At 40.7% G+C, this 19,550-nt stretch overlaps 1 protein-coding gene and 2 long non-coding RNA genes across 7 annotated transcripts in view; 1 reads left to right on the forward strand and 2 right to left on the reverse strand.

Annotated features, from left to right (window-relative positions):
- LOC110508706 (E3 ubiquitin-protein ligase RNF152) lies at window positions 1-13,451 on the reverse strand. Of its 5 annotated transcripts, none has more exons than XM_021589437.3 (3): window positions 11,301-11,421; window positions 1,219-1,268; window positions 1-1,132 (listed from the first exon to the last, which is right to left on the reverse strand). In XM_021589437.3, the coding sequence occupies exon 3, from the start codon at window positions 927-929 to the stop codon at window positions 402-404; it is 528 nt and encodes a 175-aa protein (XP_021445112.3). In that variant the 5' UTR covers window positions 930-1,132; window positions 1,219-1,268; window positions 11,301-11,421; the 3' UTR covers window positions 1-401. The 5 variants fall into 5 exon arrangements, with proteins under 5 accessions (XP_021445112.3, XP_021445108.3, XP_021445109.3 ...); XM_021589433.3 differs by having other exon boundaries at window positions 1,219-1,274; XM_021589434.3 differs by lacking the exons at window positions 1,219-1,268; window positions 11,301-11,421 and adding an exon at window positions 13,339-13,451.
- LOC110508707 (uncharacterized) lies at window positions 13,098-14,649 on the forward strand. Its single transcript, XR_002471347.3, has 2 exons — window positions 13,098-13,140; window positions 13,356-14,649. It is a non-coding gene; the product is annotated as an uncharacterized LOC110508707 (long non-coding RNA).
- Window positions 13,938-19,550, reverse strand: part of LOC149970797 (uncharacterized) — a 22,516-nt gene continuing 16,903 nt past the window's right edge. Inside the window, exons 2-3 of the long non-coding RNA XR_016493044.1 lie at window positions 14,922-15,025; window positions 13,938-14,605 (exon numbers count right to left, since the gene is read on the reverse strand). This is a non-coding gene — a long non-coding RNA (uncharacterized LOC149970797). The remainder of the gene's footprint in view (window positions 14,606-14,921; window positions 15,026-19,550) is intronic.

Raw genomic sequence — 19,550 nt, forward strand, 5'->3', positions numbered from 1 at the left:
TAAAAATGGGTCAGTTTTATGTTTTTCATATGAATTAACACAAGTAAGCCTTTCGCTACACCCGCAATAACATCTGCTAAATGTGTATGTGACAATAACATTTGATTTGTGCTTTTCTGGGTGAATCACAACAGAGAAGCATAATGGTGATTGGTTTAATTTTTTAACTGTCTATTGCACAAAGACATGAGAAATCATTTGAAAAAAATAAATAAATAATGATTCAATATATCTGAACACATTCGAAATACAAAGTATGGCAACCATTTCCTTACTCAGTATGGCAGTACTATTTGTGGTTAAGAAATAGCCTGAATGTTGGCATTGTGACAATGTCCTGTAATTTTGGGGAGTGAGATATAAAGATCCGAAATAGCTTATTATTATCATCATCAAGTCTTTCAGCCACAGGATATCATGGTGAACCGTTCTGAGTTGCAGTTCATGCTGTGCAGTATAATGTACACAAGTAAGAGTAGGACAAATCCCACAACAGCCACTAAGCAGAACCTGGTCCCAAATGTGCTCTTACAACTACCTTCCTCCCCTTCCCTCATTCCATGTTCCTCCTCCATCCCTGTAGCCCTCTCATGGTGTTCTACTGGAAGGTAGGCATTACACGGAAGCCGTATGAAGACAGGTGTGTATGGGACAGAGATGATGGCCATAGTGTCCGGGTCATCTAGGAGTTGGGAGACAGAGACCCCTGGGGGCAAAGTGGTGACACAGCGACACCAGGGGCAGCGCAGCTCACTCTGGCTCATCCTCATCTGGGTCAAGCACACTGAGCAGCAGGTGTGCTGGCAGTCCAGGAGCTTGGGCCTATGCCACGAACTGTAATAGTTGAAACAGATCTGACATTCTAACATGGAGTCTTGTTGTGAGATCTGACAATCTAGAATGGACTCTTGTTGTGAGAGAGATTCCATTATGATGAGTTTGGTCTGTTGTGTCAATGACAGTCACAAGATGTCAAACCACAAACAGTCTGTGGTTCCCGCGGTATGAATATGCAGATTAGGGAACCCTTAGAGATTTACAGATGTTTCTGCTCTTGACGTCTCTCCTCCTCTCTTCTTTACAGATGTTGTGTCACAGTACTTAGTTTAATCCATGTCTGGCTCCATCAACCCTATTAGAGAGAAGACATTTGTCAAGTCAGTGTGTGATTCCGTAATCCTCATTAAATAACTCATACTGAAAAAGCAAAAAGACCACCTGGTCATGTCCTGCCCACTGAGCTCTCTGTGTGTGTCCGCTTCAAGACCCTGTGACTAAGAATAAAGCACAATAAGCCTATTTTGTCATTAACCTAAACAGGAAAAGAAACTAAGCAAATGAGCAAACCTGTTTCTGATCTGGCAAGAATGTTGACCACTAGATGTTTATCACTCAGCAGCCCCATGGCAAAGTTCCTGCATGACATTGCTGCACATTTCTTAAAGCGGCATTTTGTAACTTTTTTCTGCTCCAGTAAGTCACTGGTGTTCATCCAATGTGAAGCAAAAGTAATAATATTGCACCTCTAGCCTGCCTGACAACAATTTTCCCTGTCGGGTCAGATTTTCCCAACATATTCTGTGCTGTGGATAATGAGTGACGTGTTTCCGTAGCTTAGGGATATTCTAACTGGTAGGGGTATGATAGCTAGCAAGCTGAGCCCATGTTCAGACTTGGCGAGCAGAGATAGCTATCTTACAGACATGGCAGACGTGAGGGGCCAACGACCTAACCCAGCAGCAGCTACTCCTCCATATACGCCAAAGAAACAGAAAAGTTTGGAGAGCAGACAGGCGAAAACAGAAAGCAATAAAGCACAGGCCAAGACGAGAGTAAACCTCGGATCTGCATTCACACTTTCTCTCTACCGCACCTGCTGTCTCTAACCGAATGCTCGGCTATGAAAAGCCAACTGACATTTACTCCCGAGGTGCTGACCTGTTGCACCCTCCACAACCACTGTGATTATTTATTATTATTATTAGACCCTCCTGGTCATCTATGAACATCTTGGCCATGTACTGTTATATTCTCCACCCGGCACAGCCAGAAGAGAACTGACCACCCCTCATAGCCTGGTCCCTCTAGGTTTCTTCCTAGGTTTTGGCCTTTCTAGGGAGTTTTCCCTAGCCACCGTGCTTCTACAACTGCATTGCTTGCTGTTTGGGGTTTTAGGCTGGGTTTCTGTATAGCACTTTGAGACATCAGCTGAAGTAAATAGGGCTTTATAAATACATTTGATTGAAGGGATTCAAAAACGACAGAGTTTGCATATTTTCTGCTGAAAAGGTACAATATTGCTAACTAGATATAATATATTTCTAGATATAAAGTTAAATGTTGTTTTTTATATTTAATTGTAAATATTCATTCTAGGGCTCTATTTTGGATTACTTGTTTTTATTATTGTTTTCAAGACACGCATCCATTAGTTCGTATTAGCTAGCTTGATAATGTTAGCTATTGTGGCTAGGTTGTTAGCTGACTGACATTGGTTTGTTTAATTTGATTATAAAATGTGGCTTCACAAGATAGTTGTTACTAGCCAACTTGTGTATAACGTTACCTGTTATATTTCTGAAGTCTGGTCTGAAAGTCATGTTGATATTGGTTAGCTCTAGCTAGCTACTTTTCTTCACACTAGTCTACGGGCACGGAATTGCCTAGCCATGATTATAAAGCCCAGTTCAGATATGTAAATTGAGACACAACGCAACAGTTTGTTTAATCTGAGCAGTCTAGTTTTAGAACGTGTGATGTCTTTGGTTGGAGTTTCCAAGATTCAAATCTTTAGCCGAAGTCTTACGACAAGACGGATCCATTTAGCCAATGAAAGAACAGTGCACTAACATTATGTTCAGTCAAGCAGCTAGCCAAGCAGAGCGATAGCTAGCTTTTTTGCTGCACATATCTAGTCTAGCTTGCTGATATTTACAATAGTATCCAGCTGCAGCCCCCTGTGACTAAAACCAGTTTGTCTCTAAAACCAATACATCACCATCTACTGGCAGTGGTTAATCCCTACCACATACATGTGAACTCCTCCTTTTATTTCCTAGATTCCATTCCTTGCTCCCTTTCCTGCTTTATTTTCCTCCTTCCATTTCATCTCCTCCTTTACTAGCTTAATTTCCTATCTCATTACCTTTCCTATTTTTCCTGTCTTAGCGCACTTTCTTTTCCTTCTCTCTCCTCCATCCCATAAATCCCTTTCCATCATCTCCTTTCCTAGCTCCTTTCCACACTCAATTTTCTTTAATCCTTTCATCCTTTCCTAGATCCCTTTCATTTCCTAGACTCCTTACCTAGCTCCCTTTTCCAACATATTTTCCTCCATTCCTAGGGTTAACCATGGCCAGTTGAGGAAAGGAAGAAGGAAAGGATAAGTTCACATGTAACAGGTAAAATAATACAATTGATGAAACATCAACAAAGTGTCTTAAAAAGGGCGTTGGGCCACCACAACAGCTCCAATGCGCCTTGGCATAGATTCTACAAGTGTATGAAACTCTATTGGAGGGATCCAACACCAACCTTCCACAAGAAATTCCATCATTTTGTGTTTTGTTGATGGTGGTGGCACTGCAGAATCTCCCATAAGTATTCAATTGGGTTGAAATCTGATGACTGAGACACATACCCTTTAAATCCCCTATGCTCCTTTGAGACCCCTTGTTTGATAGTCACATGTACAGGGTTGCAGGTGTGGTTGCAAGGTACAGTGTGAAAATGGTAGTATTCGAGCTCCAACATTCAGGACTAACTGAAATAAAATAATGTCCATTGGGGAAGTAGCAGGAGGGGGGAGCTGGTAGCTGACTAGTGTGGGCTATTCAGCAGCCTGATGGTCTGAGGATAGAAACTATTGGCCACTCTTTCAGTTTTTGCCATGATGCTCTTGTACTGCCTACGTCTAAGTGATTGAAGCGGGGAGAACCAGGCATGGTTTGGGTGGCTGGGGTCCCTGATGATATTTTTGACCGTTAGACCATGTCAGCTTCTCTGAGATGTGTACGCCAAGGAATTTGAAGTTATTGACCTTCTCCACAGTGGCCCCTTTGATGAGGATAGGGGAGTGTCCAGCCTGGTTCCACTTGTAGTTCACAATCAGCTCCTGAAATCTCTTCTTCTAGTCTTGGTAACCAAAATAATGGTCAAAGGGGCATTTTTATGCATGATGATAGCACAATGGGATGTTAATTGCTTAATTAACTCCAAAACCACACCTGTGTGGAAGCACCTGCTTTCAATATACTTTTTATCCCTTTATTTTGGCAGTTACCTATATGTGGTAGTGATTAACCACAGCCAGTAGAGAGGAAAGGAAGTTAGGAAAGGAGGAAAGGATTCTAGGGAAAAAAAGGAGTTCACATGTATGTGGTAGGGATTAACCAAAGCCAGTAGATGGCGATAGTATTGGTTTTAATGACAGGCTAGTTTTAGTCACAGGCTGCTGTGGGTCTGCAGCTGGATGCATCTCAATATTTATCTAATGCGTGTATTTCATAACACTCCTTTGCTACAAACTGTCTCAACTGAAAGTCTTGTCTTCAGTTTTGCAGCTTTGTCACTATATTTTTTTAAGGAGGTGTCAGGCCCCTCCAGTGACTTTTATTGGTAAAAGAGGCTAGCGACATCTTGGGGAGTGTTGACCACGAGAGTTTCTATTGTAGTATTTAACCACCTTACAGCAAAGGTGCACACACCGGCAGAGAAACACAAGGGAAGGGATTGTGCTGCGGGAGAGGGGGTGAAAATGCTACATTGGGGACCGCATTTGTGCAACAAAAATAATTGGCAACACTGCTCGTCGTCTTGAGCTGTTGTAGCCTACAACACAACATTCTAAAACTAACTTTGATCTCGTCTGGTCTCATGCCGGCAGTTGAATCTGAACTGGGCTTCATTACTTGATGTTCAAGCTCTTGAAAATATATTTTCAGATATAATTTCAGTCATAAAATAAATAAATCTACATCAATGCCTGGCATGCCTGCATTTCCAGCCCCACCATTGTCAAGTATAGGAGCAGAATCAGATCAGTAAGCACAGACTTTAGCGAAGTATTTTTTACCTTGTCTGTTCCATAGTTTTGTTTCACCTAGCTGGCCAAGAAGAGGAATAATATAACAAATAACAAAGTAGACTTCTTATAATGATAGGCATCTATGTAGCTCAGCTGTTTAGGAAAATTAATTATCCAGGATTTACTTTGAGTACTGAGGACATACCATCCCAATTCTAGCCTACTGCACAGATGATGTTATTCCATATTTGATCAAGCTCAAAAAAGGTATGCTACACATGTATCGAGTACAAAACTAACATTCCATAATAACAATATTAGGTAGGTGCTTACATTTGTCCTATTTCACACATGTACAAGTAGAAACAGGAAATCTATCAGATATTGACTGAATGATAGCACATAATGGTTGCCTCGCTTCACATTCGCATTGCTTCGCGTTCTTAGGAAACTTCGCAGTATTTTGTTTTTTTATGTATTATTTCATTACATTGCTACCCCAGGAAATCTTAAGTCTTATTACATACAGCCGGGAAGAACGATTGGATATAAGAGCAACGTCAACTCACCAACATTACGACCAGGAATACGACTTTCCCGAAGCGGATCCTCGGTTTGGACCACCACCCAGGACAATGGATCGGCTCCCAGTAGGCAACCCAAAACAACCACGCCGCAGAAGGGGCAGACGGAGTGGTCTTCTGGTCAGGCTCCGTAGACAGGAGCGGTGAGCCCGAGTATACTACTTGCCAATGTCTAGTCTCTTGAGAACAAGGTAGACGAAATTCGAGCAAGGTTTACCTTCCAGAGAGACATCAGAGATTGTAACATTCTCTTCTTCCTGGAAACATGGCTCACTACGGATATGTTAGAGTCGGTATAGCCACCCGGTTTCCTCATGCATCACGCCGACAGAAACAAACATCTCTCTGGTAAGAAGAAGGGCGGGGGTGTCTGCCTTATGATTAACGAGTTGTGGTGTGATCATAACAACCTACAGGAACGCAAGTCCTTTTGTTCACCTGTCCTAGAATTCCTTACAATCAAATGCCGATCGCATTATCTACCAACAGAATCCTCTTCGATTATAATCACAGCCATGTATATCACCCCCAAGCAGATACCTCGACCGCCCTGAAAGAACTTCATTGGACTCTATGTAAACTGGAAACCATATATCCTGAGGATGCATTTATTGTAGCTGGGGATTTTAACAGAGCTAATCTGAAAACAAGGCTCCCTAAATTATCAGCATATCGAATGCACGACACATTCTGGATCATTGCTACTCCAACTTCCACAACGCATACAAATCCCTGTAATAAAGCATATCACGAGTCACTTTAAACAATGCCACTTTATATAATGTTTACATACCCTACATTACTCATCTCATATGTATATACTGTACTCTATACTATCTACTGCATCTTGCCTATGCCGCTCGGCCATCGCTCATCCATATATTTATATGTACATATTCATTCCTTTACACTTGTGTGTATAAGGTAGTTGTTTTGAAATTGTTAGATTACTTTTTCGATAATGCACGGTCAGAACTAGAAGCACAAACATTTCGCTTCACTCGCATTAACATCTGCTAACCATGTGTATGTGACCAATAAAATTTGATTTTAAAACATTTTACTGCACAGGCAAATAATGTATGAAGGACTTGGGTGGGAATTCTAAATATTTTGGTATAAAATAAAGGGAGTATTTGCATATATTAACAAATGGGTGGAGAAGGTTTGCAACCACCAAAAATGTGCTGTCTAGGCCTACCTGCACTCACCAGCCCAGTTTACACTGCCTCATTAATTACTGTTGTTGTCACATTCTGTGTCAATAGCAGGATGGCCTTGGACTACAAATCGACATGCTTGGCTTTAGATTACACACATCTATACAAACCTGAAGTTTTTTTGTGAAATCAAACAATATAAGTCATTTTTCGGAAGATGCTTTCATTTCAGCGCATATGACTTGTAAACATTTAAACTGTATTAAACGATTCCCTGATGAAAGACATTGACCCCATTTCAGCCATTACCGGGGTGTGTTTGACAGAACTTTACAAACATTTACATGGTTGCATGGTTAAAGGGAAGAAACGACAGGCACAAGCACGTGTATGAAAGAGTCGCAAGCGTAAAATTTAAGCAAGGAACTAGAGATGGCTAAAAAAGACAGATCTAAGGTAGCTGGGGCCTGCACGTTGCTAGTTCAAGTGTACATACAGTATTTTATACGCATGTATGAATTGAAATTTTTTGTTTTTTTTGCATAGCCCACTCCTCGGAGAGTGGGGTCACGGCCAGGGATCAGCCATTGACGACGACCCTATAGCAATTAAGGTTTAAGTGCCTTGCTCAAGGGCTCCTTAGCAGCTTCTACCCACAAGCCATAAGACTGCTGAACAATTAATCAAATGGCCATACTCCCTAATAGTATTTTATTTTTTATTGGAAAAGAAGACTAACTCCTAACCTTTTATCCTAAACTGAATATTTATCGTGAAAATCTAAGACTGATGGTCATCAAAGGCAATTATATCAAACGCTGCATATTACACAGGCATCCCAATTCTGATATTTATTCCACTAATTGGCCTTTTGACCAATCACATCAGCTCTTTTCAAGTCAGCTCTTTTTCAGAGCTGATTTGATTGGCTGACATCGAAGAAGAAAAAAAATCTTAATTTTTACTTTACTTTTTTTCCCCCTGCTCTGGCCCTCCATTGATTTAGTCACCATAATTTTGGCCACCCTACAAAGGTAAACACCATAATAACTTAACTGATAATGATAGAGACATGAGTTTTGGACCATTGGCTCTCAGAGGATTATCTACACAATTAAAATATTTTACCCAGTTGTCAAAAGATGCGTGTGTGATTGGACACACTATAAATCATGATGAACTTCACAGGGTGGTGAAAGTGCATGGTGATGAGCTTGATGCTCCTTTGCAATAAATATTGAGGGTCTTATTTTGGTGACATGTTGATCTTTACTTCTGCGCTCTGGCCAACAGCTCGCAGGTACATGCCAAGACCAGAGTAGGCACATTTGCTATTTAACCCATCAATCTTTGTACCAAAACTAATCGGTAGAGTTGAAAATGCGATGGAAACGCATTGAACTTTAGATTAGAACTTTAGAACTTAAGCAATTTGTGTGCCCTATGTCATCATGCACTGATTTTTATGGCAACAAGTCAGTTTGGTGGAAACCCTGGTGGGAAAATGCACATATTTTCTTCATGCGGAATTTAGAATATTCGCATGAAAATATTCCGGCGGATTCCGATAAGTTCACCGATATATTGTGCATCCCTATATGTAAAATGTGTGTTTATTAGGGAGATAAACAAGAATACAAGGTAGTGTGTCTAACCTTATCGAAATAACAAAAGCATAGTGTAAGGGAAGCATTCTTAAAAATTACTGAACTGGTAAAGCACTGAACTGATATCACCCAGACAAAGAAAAAAATAAAAGTACTTACAGAGATACCACCAAATGGAATATCTTTCATAAATGGGATCCAAATGAAGAATAAAGTACAGTGTAGTCATGGAAAGTATTTGGTACTTAAATAAATGGAATAGTGCAGTGGTGAAATGGTAACAGTTGTGTGTTGTAAGGTGCAGGAGTCTCCATGCGCAATTCAGGCAGGCGCACCAGCGAGGTTGTCTGTGGTCTGGGATGTCTAGAGACCCTGGGATAGCTCTCTGGTTCTCCATGATGTAAAACATCACTCCAGACAGACAGGAAGCAACCAGCTCTTCTCCCCTTTCTTCAAAAGGACAGCTCTTTAGCCTGCAATGATAATTAGAACACCCTAGAGATAACCCCCTTGATAGACGCCCTTCTTCGAAAATCAAAACAGAAAACATTCCATACTGATATCGTTGAGGCATAAAACACACTTCTCCTGCTCCACGGACTCACAAAAAATGAAAATAGGACCACCTCTTGTCTTGTTTCTTGTCTTTTTCACCACTGTAGACCACTCATTCTCACTCTCTGTGCTCTCATCTTCTCCCGACACGCCGTCAGTATCAAACAGAACATCCATTTCGCCCATCTTTCCTTCCTGCAGAGAGCACTTTTGAGCACAGGCGACTACTCTGAAAGCTGGGGTTCTTCCATGGTATATTGGCATTTGCACAATTTAGCGTGCATGCTGCCACCGATGTGGGGACAGGGTGGAGATATATTCATACAAACTACAAAAAATAAACTAAAATCAAATTACTTTTCTGTTAAAAGTAAAAACAGATCTGATCCCTAACACAGGCTCAAGGGGAGCCTGGGAGGGCGGGCCATCTTCCGGCACCAGTACCCTTTGCAAGTCTTCCAATGTAAACTCCTGAAGTCCCAAAAACGTTTCTGCCGCAGCCAAAATAATATCCAGTTTCTTTGACACCGGCAATGAACACCACAGAAATCCACCTTTTTAAACACACAGTGTACCTTTTGACTGGCAGCAAACATTCACTACAGGCTGTGGTGCATCCACTACCATATCTTCACTAGCGTCATTTGTTCTCTCAACTCTTTTAAAATCGCCTCCACATGAGATTAGATTGACCGCTCAAACTTTTGCTAACTCAATCTCCTTCACCCTTATAAGGCACCCCAGGAACTCGGGATCATGATCCCCACCACAATTGAAACACTGTTGTCCTCATACACACCGTTCGTCTGCACACACATGAAAGATGGCCAAATCCTACACATTTTTACACTGCAATGGTTTGGGGACGAAAACTCTTACAGCGTATCTTACACAACCAAGCATCCCATGCAGGTTCTCTTTATATATATAAAAAATACAAATAAAACATCAGGGCCAACAGACTTTCTTCTTTTTCCCCATTCACCCAGCGAGTCAGACGCCAGGTACAAACCATACCAGGATTTCTCTTCAGGTATTCAACCTGAACATCAGTCACCCCCCTGAGATGACTCCTTCGATGAGTGCTCTGCTCCGAAGTTCAAAGCACGATACTTCTGTTGTCCGGATTATTTTGAGGCCCACTGCAATCTTCCTCTGTTCTTCAGAAATAAAATTAAATCAGAATAAGACCACACTCCTGGTCACTCTGACAGACTCCACTTTGCCCAGCACATACTTCACCATTCAACACCTCAAACCAGTCTCCCGCATATGCATTCTTACTCAACAAAACAGATTCCAACAAGAAACGATTAATTATCCAACATAAACATATACTCCACTCCAATTTTAGGCAATTTTCTTTTTGTTCCATTTTTGGACTATTGTCCATTCAGGACATTCATCTTCACCAACACCTGTGCACACATTGTTACACATGCAACTTTTGATTCGAACTCGGCATCCACTTTCGCCATCTCTCCCTGCCAAACGAGCGCTGGGGTTTCTGGAAAAAGGTGTTCAAATAGACAACGAAAAAAACTGCATTATTGCCAGAGGGGTCTCCAAAAACACCTGTACACACATTGTTACACATGCAGTGCAGCTTTAACAAGGTAATCTTATGGGCTTAGTTCAGGTTGAAGTTTAGTTGAAGAAGCAGTCGTGAGTTCCAGAATGCATGTCTACCCCCTCCCCCCTCCAAAAAAGCACATGAAAATAGTTAGTACTGACTGACATACCAACCAAACCAGTTCACCAGCTTCTCTAATTATCCCTCTATCAGCAGTAGGGATACCGTGCTGTGGCCTGGTTACCACAGTTACTACAGTGGCCTATCCCAAGTGCTAAAGTTTGCACAAAGAACATTAACTTTAATTAGCCAACTTAGCCTTCTAGGACAAAGTCCGTGGATTTTCCATGCGCAAGATAATGCTTTGCCATGAACTTCAAAATGGTTAAATATGAAGTCTAAATGGGAATTCATCTGAAAATGGCTCTGTGAATACCTGGATGAAGCTGTAATTTGACAGCAAAATATTACATGAAGCCACACATTAGGCTTTATAATAGTAAAGTTAAAAGGCATGTCTCTAATTTAAAAGGTTATGTAAACACTGAATGCCATAAAAAGTAGGCTTATTTTTCAATTGATACAAGCAGTGCTATTGCTGTATTGAATTTTGGCATTCGAGCATGTAGACATAATCGGCTTTGAACTTGAACTGAGGCGAGCATAGAAGACAGGCAACTTTTGAAGGTAGACAGCCTACTGAACAAGGTTCGGAATTGCACATGCAAACTGAAACTACACCGCAAACCCACATATCAGTCAGCAACTAAAGAACCGACATGCAGACCGTCTTACCGTACTTTGTGATGCCAGTCCTACAGAACATATGTTACTTGTTTTGTTGCAGTGATTATTGTAGTAGCCTGCTTGTTTTGACAAAGTTAAACACACCCTCGATCTCCTGTTCAGTCAAAACAATGAGAGGATTATATTATCTGGCCCGGGTTACCCCGGTGGGAGGAGTTTGCTTAGTGGTGAAAAGTGATTAAGTAAACTCCTCCCACCGGGGTAACCCGGGCCAGATAATAGATCCTTGGTGCTTTTGCCAGTTCACGTCATTTGCAACAAGCCGGTGCACCGCGGCTCAGGTTAATATAACTCCCTTATTGTTCTGCCTGAAGTTAGACGCGCCTACCTACCACATGGTGAGTAAACTACTTCACAACCTTATTTATCAGGATGAGTTTTGGATACTTTTTAGATTACAATTTTTATGTAAATATTTAAATTCCTCACTTGGGACTACTAGACAAGGAATCTGCAGTGCCTTTTGCAACCAATTGTGAATAAATCTTGCTTCTGTGAAGTGTTGTGTTTATAGAATTCAGCAGTCATCAGTTGGAGTCCAAAATACCTCACTGATCATAATCCCCATTTCCATCCACATTTCAAATGCCTCCACCACACCACATTCTGCCAAGTAGCTTCCTTCTCCAAAGATGGAAAAAAAAGACTAACTCCAAAAATGGGGGGGGAAAGACTAACTCCCTTCACCCTAAACTGAATGTACCCTGGAAATCTGAGACTAACCACTGGGCACACACTGGTTGAATCAACGTTGTTTCTGAACCAATATGGAAAAGACATTACACTGACATCTGTGCTGAGTGGGTAGCTAGGTTTGTTATCCTATTGGTGACAGATTTAATGCAAATATTCTAAAATCCACATAAAAACAAAATGCACATTTTCCCACCAGAGATGTGTTTCGGTCAAATTGACTTGTTGCAGATAAAAGTATTTGCATGATGACGTAATGCACATAAAAAATAATTTTACGGTTAAATTCCCCATGTACTGAATAGAAAACACAAGTTAAATGGGCTTCCATCGCATGTTCAACTCTACTGATGGTTTTGTCACAAAAAAAAATGTGTGTTATGAGCCAGTCTCTGGTCTTGGCACATGCGCTCTAGCCAACATCTCGCAGATATATTGAGATTATTATGGACAAAATAGCGAGATTATTTTTATTTGTCAAACCGCAGCCAAGCATCAATATTTGTCGCCAGAATAAGACCCTCAATATTTATTGGAAAGGAGCATCAAGCTCATCACCATGCACTTTCACCATCCTGTGAAGTTCATCATAACTTCTATCATCTGTAGCCTAATAAACTGCATGCTTTCTTGAGTTGTAGTGGGAGGACCACACAACATCCCACTGAGCACACACTAGTTCAATCAGCGTTGTTTACACATCATTGTTACGCTGAACCAATGTGGAATAAATGTTGAATTGACACCCAGTGGAATATGACTCCAAGTTTACTTCTATATGATGGTTATGTCAATATTTGTGCATAAATGTGTTTCCACCTGCATTTCTCGCACAATGAATTCATCCGACACAAAAAGATCCCACTTTGTCTAGGTTTTTTCTTTTGTCGACATTTGGAAAGTTTACAGACACATTTACCTGTTTCTCTTAGATCTGTCATTATATTTGTTCATCCGTCATGTACTTTACTCACGTAAAAAGGTTGGATCTTCAAAGGCAATTCTGTAATAGGCTGCATTTTACGCAGCCATAGTTGTCAAATGCTAAAAGCGTATTCCAGATTATGAGTTTTCTGATTTGTTGTCTATCTAGGTCTACATCTGAACTGGAGTCCTTCCTGATCTACATACACATGTATGCAGTTTGCTTTCCCTTCTTCAGTCTATGGAGATTTGCTTTTCTTCCTCCACTCTCTGGAGAAAAATGAGTATGATGTAAAACCCCCAAATATCAATTAGTAGAACTCATTACAATATAATACATGTTATCGCTGTTATATTTTCAACAGATATCAACACTACAATTCTGTAACTGTATAGACAAAATACTCACCAAATATTCTCTTTCAGCTACATGAGACTGTGTCTACGCATTGAAAACTGCATAGGACTACACATCCATCGCAGAACGAGAGCAATGTTGACAAGAACGGCTCTCACTTGGGGCTTCCAAGGAGAATGATCCTGAGATAAGATTAACCAAGACTCCTGAAGTGCCACCACCAACAATGGCTGAGCTGCTACAACTTTGAGGAGAAGTCGCCACGCCACAGTTAGCACACCTGAGCATTCCCTTTTGTCAGACTTCCTGGGAAGTGTGAAAACCTACAGAGTACTCAGAAATGTTGTTGAAAGTGGAGGGCTTACAACCAAACATATAAATCATATGTAAATAAGGGATGTTTGTGTGGGCAACAAACTTGTGTGAGAAACAATATTTGTGCATTCTTTATCTAGCATATAGGCATCATTATTTTACTTTTGGAATGGTTTTCAAATGATTTACTAAGCTGTTATCTTTTTCTGGATATCTATACTATTGACAGTTTTCACTTCAAATTAGCAGACCTACAGTTGGGTATATATCCAGAAAAATGGATGGACTACTCTGATGAAAATACAGTACAAAACAAGTCGGTCTGATTACACAGATAAGGTCAAATAAAGTTTTACTAGAGAGATAAACAAAAATACAAGGTCATTTCTGTAACCTTCTCCAAATAAAAAAAGCATAGTAAGGCATGTGTCAAACTCATTCCATGGAGGGCTGAGTGTATGTGGGTTTTCGCTCCTCCCTTGTACTTGATTGATTAATTAAGGTCACCAATTAGTAAAGAACTTCCCTCAACTGGTTGTCTTAAATGAAAGGAAAAACCCAATACCTGCAGACATTAAACCCTCCATGAAATGTGTTTGACAACCCTGGTGTAAGGTACTGTAATGATACCACCCAGACTGGGGGAAAATAATCATCACAAAAAAATGTTTGTACAAAGATATCCCCAAATGAAATATTTTTCATAATTGAGATCCAAATGAAGAATAAAGTACAGTGCAGTGGTTGAAAGTTCAACTGTTATGTAAACATGCTTGTTAATAAATACATGGAATAGTGCAGCGGTGAAATGGCAGCAGTTTGTCGTAGGTGTAGAAGTCTCCCTGCAATTCAGGCAGTTGCACCAGCGAGGTTGTCCGTCGTCTGGGATGTCTGGAGACCCTGGGATGCCTCTCCGGTATTCAAAAATCACTCAACGTATACTGGAAGCAACCAGATCAAGCACCTCTCCCCTTTCTTCCGAGGACAGTCCTTGTAATTTAACCTGTAATGATAAAAAAAAGCAACATAAAATTACAGAATGCAACCAAATGCTGTGTTTTTTATTTTTTTATTGTACCTTTATTTAACCAGGTAGGCTAGTTGAGAACAAGTTCTCATTTGCAACTGTGACCTGGCCAAGATAAAGCAAAGCAGTTCGACACATACAGCAACAGAATTACACATGGAATAAACAAACATACAATCAATAATACGGTAGGAAAATCTATATACAGCATGTGCAAATGAGTGCAAGTGTGATGTGATTTGAATGTTGTGAAACTGGTAAACAGTACCACAGGTGAAAGATTTTTACTAACCTTCATCTCCGTCAGCCTCTCCTTGCAGTCGGTCTTCCTGTCCAATCATCTCTGCAACCCAGCCTGTGTCCCTGGATAGTCAGTGGCTCTTCTAAACTGTAATCCTACAGAAAAAAAACATGCATACAACCCAAGTTGATAATCACCTGAAAAGAAAAGTGGACATTGTCTCTGTGAATACCTGGATGGAGCTTTAATTTGAAAGCAAAATATTACATGAAACCAAACATTACTACAATATAGCTTAATTCATGAAGTTGAAACTTTTTAGAGCTGAAAGACGATGGCCAGAGCTTACCCATGATGTTGCACAATAATTTAAGTCAATAAGTCATCGTTTTAGTCCAAATGTACAAAACATTAGGAACACCTGATCCTTCCATGACAGACTGACCAGGTGAATCCAGGTGAACGCTATGATCCCTTATTGATGTCACCTATTAAATCCATTTCAGTCAGTGTAGATGGGAAGGAGACAGGTTAAAGAAGGATTTTTAATTCTCAAAATATTTGGGACATGGATTGTGTGTGTGTACCATTCAGAGGGTAAATGGGCAAGACAAAGTATTTAATTGCCTTTGAACAGGGTATGGTAGTAGGTGCCAGGCACACTGGTTTGAGTGCGCCAAGAACTGCAACGCTGCTGGGTTTTTCACACGCAATAGTTTCCCGTGTGTATCAAGAATGGTCCACCACCCAAAGTCTGCCAACTTGACACAGCTATGGGAAGCATTGGAGTCAACATGGGTCAGCACCCCTGTGGAACACTTTTGACACCTCGTAGAGTCCATGCCTCAACGTATTGATGCTGTTCTGAGGGCAAAAACAGATGCAACTCAATATTAGGATGGTGTTCCTAATGTTTTGTAAACTCTGTGTTTGGGCTTGAAGAGCCAAATCCGAATGGCCCACTCCGTGCAAATCTGTGTGAATATGTTGTCTTTTTCTATGATATGACATACAAATTCTTTTTAGGTTTTATTTCATTGTTACCACCCACCAGCATGGCATTGTTTATTAATCAGAAACAGCTGCAAAGTTCTTCCTCTTCGCAACTGAGATGAGCCAAACAACCTTGTGTCCACTTGGCCGTCTGAGTCATGGAGCAAATTGACATAGATTTTATCCCCTTACGGTTTTGCACCTCCACTTTTTTTTTTACCAGAAAGTTATAATCCATTGGATAAAATATATAATATATTGTTTTATATCTGACCATTTTTTAAATGGGATAATTGCTTGATATGATGGTATTTTGCAGACCCACTCCCTAATCGCCCCAAAATGAATGTTTTTGACCACTATAGTTTTGCTTCACTACACGCTGCACTGCTTTGATGGGTGGTAACGTTAGCTAAAAAGCACAAGTGTCTATCCAGATAATGAAGAGGCACCCGCAAAAGAAAATGCAAGGAAATTATAGTTAGTTACATGTAATTTGTGGCGTGCATGATCATGATCTTACAACCCACAGCTGCTGCCATTTCACTACTGCACTATTCAATTGATGTATTACCATGTACTGTATGTTTACATGAACGTTTAACACATTCCACCACTACACTGTACTTTATTCTTCATTTGGATCCCAATTATGAAAAATATTCCATTTGGTAATACTGTATCTAAGAGTAGTTTATTTTTATTTTTTTCCTCAGTCTGGGTGATATCAGTTCAGTACTTTATCAGAATGTTTCCCTTACACTGTGCTTTTGTTATTCGGAGGAGGGTACAGAGACTACCTTGTGTTCTTGTTTTTCTCCCTAATAAGACTTTATCTGACCTGAGTTGTTTTGTAGTGTTTAGTAAATAATTCTGAAACCATTCCAAAAGTAAAATAATGATGCCTATATGCTAGATAAAGAATCCACAAATATTGTTTCTTGCACAAGTTTGTTGCCCACACAAACTTCCCTTATTTACCTATAATTTATATGTTTGGTTGTAGGCCCACCACTTTCAACAACATTTCTGAGTACTCTGTAGGTATTCAGACTTCCCGGGAAGTCTGACAACCGAGAAAGTGCAGGTCCTTCCCGCTCAAAGGTGTGCTAATTGCATCCTGTGTTGCGTGGCGACTTCTCATCAAAACTGTAGCAGCTCAGCCAATGTTGGTGGTGGCACTTCAGGGAGTCATGGGTGATCTGATCTTAGTTGAGAGCCCATTCTTATCGACACTGCTCTTTAACAATCAAGGATGTACGCTACGTGACCAAAAGTATGTGGACACCTGCTCGTCGAACATGTCATTCCAAAATCATGGGCATTAATATGGATTTGGTCCCCCCTTTGCTGCTATTACAGCCTCCATTCTTCTGGGAAGGCTTTCCACTAGATGTTGGAACATTGCTGCACGGACTTGCTTCCATTCAGCCATAATAGTATTAGTGAGGTCGGCCACTGATGTTGTGCGATTAGGCCTGGCTCGCAGTCAGCATTCCAATTCATCCCAAAGGTGTTCGATGGGGTTGAGGTCACGGCTCTGTGCAGGCCAGTTAAGTTATTCTACACCGATCTCGACAAACCATTTCTTTATGGACCTCACTTTGTTGCTGGAACAGGGCCTTCCCCAAACTGTTGCCACAAAGTTGGAAGCAAAGAATCGTCTGGAATGTCATTGTATGCTGGAGCGTTAAGATTTCCCTTCACTGGAACTATGGGGCCTAGCCCAAACCATGAAAAACAACCCCAGACCATTATTCCTCCTCCACCAACGTTTACATTTAGGACTATCAATTTGGGCAGGTAGTGTTCTCCTGGTATCGGCCAAACCCAGATTCGTAAAGATGGTGAAGCGTGATTCATCACTCCACACAATGCGTTTCCAATGCTCAGGAGTCCAATGGTGGCGAGTTTTACACAACCCCAAGCTGACGCCGACGTTGCTTCCAGAGGCAGTTTGGAACTCGGTGTAATGCAACCGAGGACAGATTATTTTTTACGCGGTACGCACTTCAGCACTCGGCTGCCCTGTTCTGTGAGCTTGTGTGGCTTACCACTTCGCGGCTGAGCCATTGCTGCTCATAGACTTTTCCACTTCACAATAACAGTACTTACAGTTGACGGGGGCAGCTCTAGCAGGGCAGAAATTTGACAAACTGACTTGTTGGAAACGTGGCAACCTATGACAGTGCCACCTTGAAAGTCACTGAGCTCTTCACTGAGGCCATTCTACTGCCAAAGTTGGTCTATGGAGGTTGCATGGCTGTGTGCTCAATGTTATTCACCTGTCAGCATAGGTGGTGGCTGAAATAGACAAATCCACTCATTTGAAGGGGTCTCCACATACTTTTGTATATATAGTGTAGGTATAGTCCTTTGCAGTTTTCAATGCATAGATACAGTCTCCTGTATCTGAAAGATTGAATCATATTTGGTGAGTATTTTGTCTATAGAAATGTCATCTGTTGAAAATATAACAGTATTATATTGTAATGAGTTTTTGGTTTTACATCATACAAACCTTTTTCTCCAGAGACTGGAGGAGGGAAAGCAAATCCTCAAAGACTGAAGAGGGGAAAGCAAAGAAGGACTCCAGCTGAGATGAAGACCTAGATCAGGGATTGGCAACTTCCTTCCTTAGGGCCTGATAAGTGTAAGACTTTTCCCCAGCTCCTATAGCTATAGCACCTGATTAAAATAAATGCATTCTAAACTGAAGACCATCATGATTATTGGAGTCAGGTGTGTCAGCTGGGGCTGGGGCAAAAATGTGTCACCAATCAAGCCCCCAAGAACTGGATTCCCATCCTGACCTAGATGGACAACAGATCAAAAAACTCCATCAATCCAAATCCTGATTTGGAATTAGATTGTATCTATTGCAGTGAATACACAGCTAGCCTAATCCTGATATTTTCACTAGTTGGTCTTTTGACCAATCAGATCAGCTCTGAAAAATATCTGATGTGAAAAGATCTGATGTAATTGGTCAAAAGGCCAATTAGTGGAATAAATATCAGAATAGGGCTGCCTGTGTAAACGCAGCCTATGACAGAATTGTCTTTGATGACCATCAGTCTTAGTTTTCCAGGGTATTATTATTCAGTTTAGGATGAAGGGAATTCGTATTTGTTTCATCATTGCAGAAGGAAGCTATTAGGCAGAATGAAGAATGAATGTTTCCAGTCATTCAATATAAGGTCTTGTTAGTCTTTTATTTTTTTTATCAACATTTTATTTTGTCATGTTACAGTCTTATACTCAATACATGTGTAGCCATGCTTTTGGGCTAGGTCTGTCTACATCTCAGCCAGACAGCTCAAATTGTGAATAACATAGTAATATCTGTAATGTAGGCTAATATTGTCATCAATATTCAAAAGAACTGCTTATTTTCCCCATAAATCTGTACACAATACCCCATAGTGAGTTCTTAGAAATGTTTGCAAATGTGATATTTCCAGGGGTGTTTTAACAAAAAAACAGAAATATCACATTTACATAAATATTCAGACCCTATACACAGTACTTTGTTGAAGCACCTTTGGTAACTATTACAGCCTCGAGTCTTCTTGGGTATGATGCTACAAGCTTGGCACACCTGTATTTGGGGAGTTTCTCCCATTCTTCTCTGCAGATCCTCTCAAGTTCTGTCAGGTTGGATGGGGTGCGTCGCTATACAGCTAT

This window comes from Oncorhynchus mykiss, chromosome 28 (assembly GCF_057628025.1).
Source record: "Oncorhynchus mykiss isolate SJ-2025 chromosome 28, ASM5762802v1, whole genome shotgun sequence".
Lineage (NCBI taxonomy): Eukaryota > Metazoa > Chordata > Actinopteri > Salmoniformes > Salmonidae > Oncorhynchus > Oncorhynchus mykiss.

Excerpts from the sequence above, each read along its gene's own strand:
- LOC110508706 (XM_021589434.3), bottom strand. The coding sequence starts at position 929 with ATGGAATCTCTCTCACAACAAGAGTCCATTCTAGATTGTCAGATCTCA.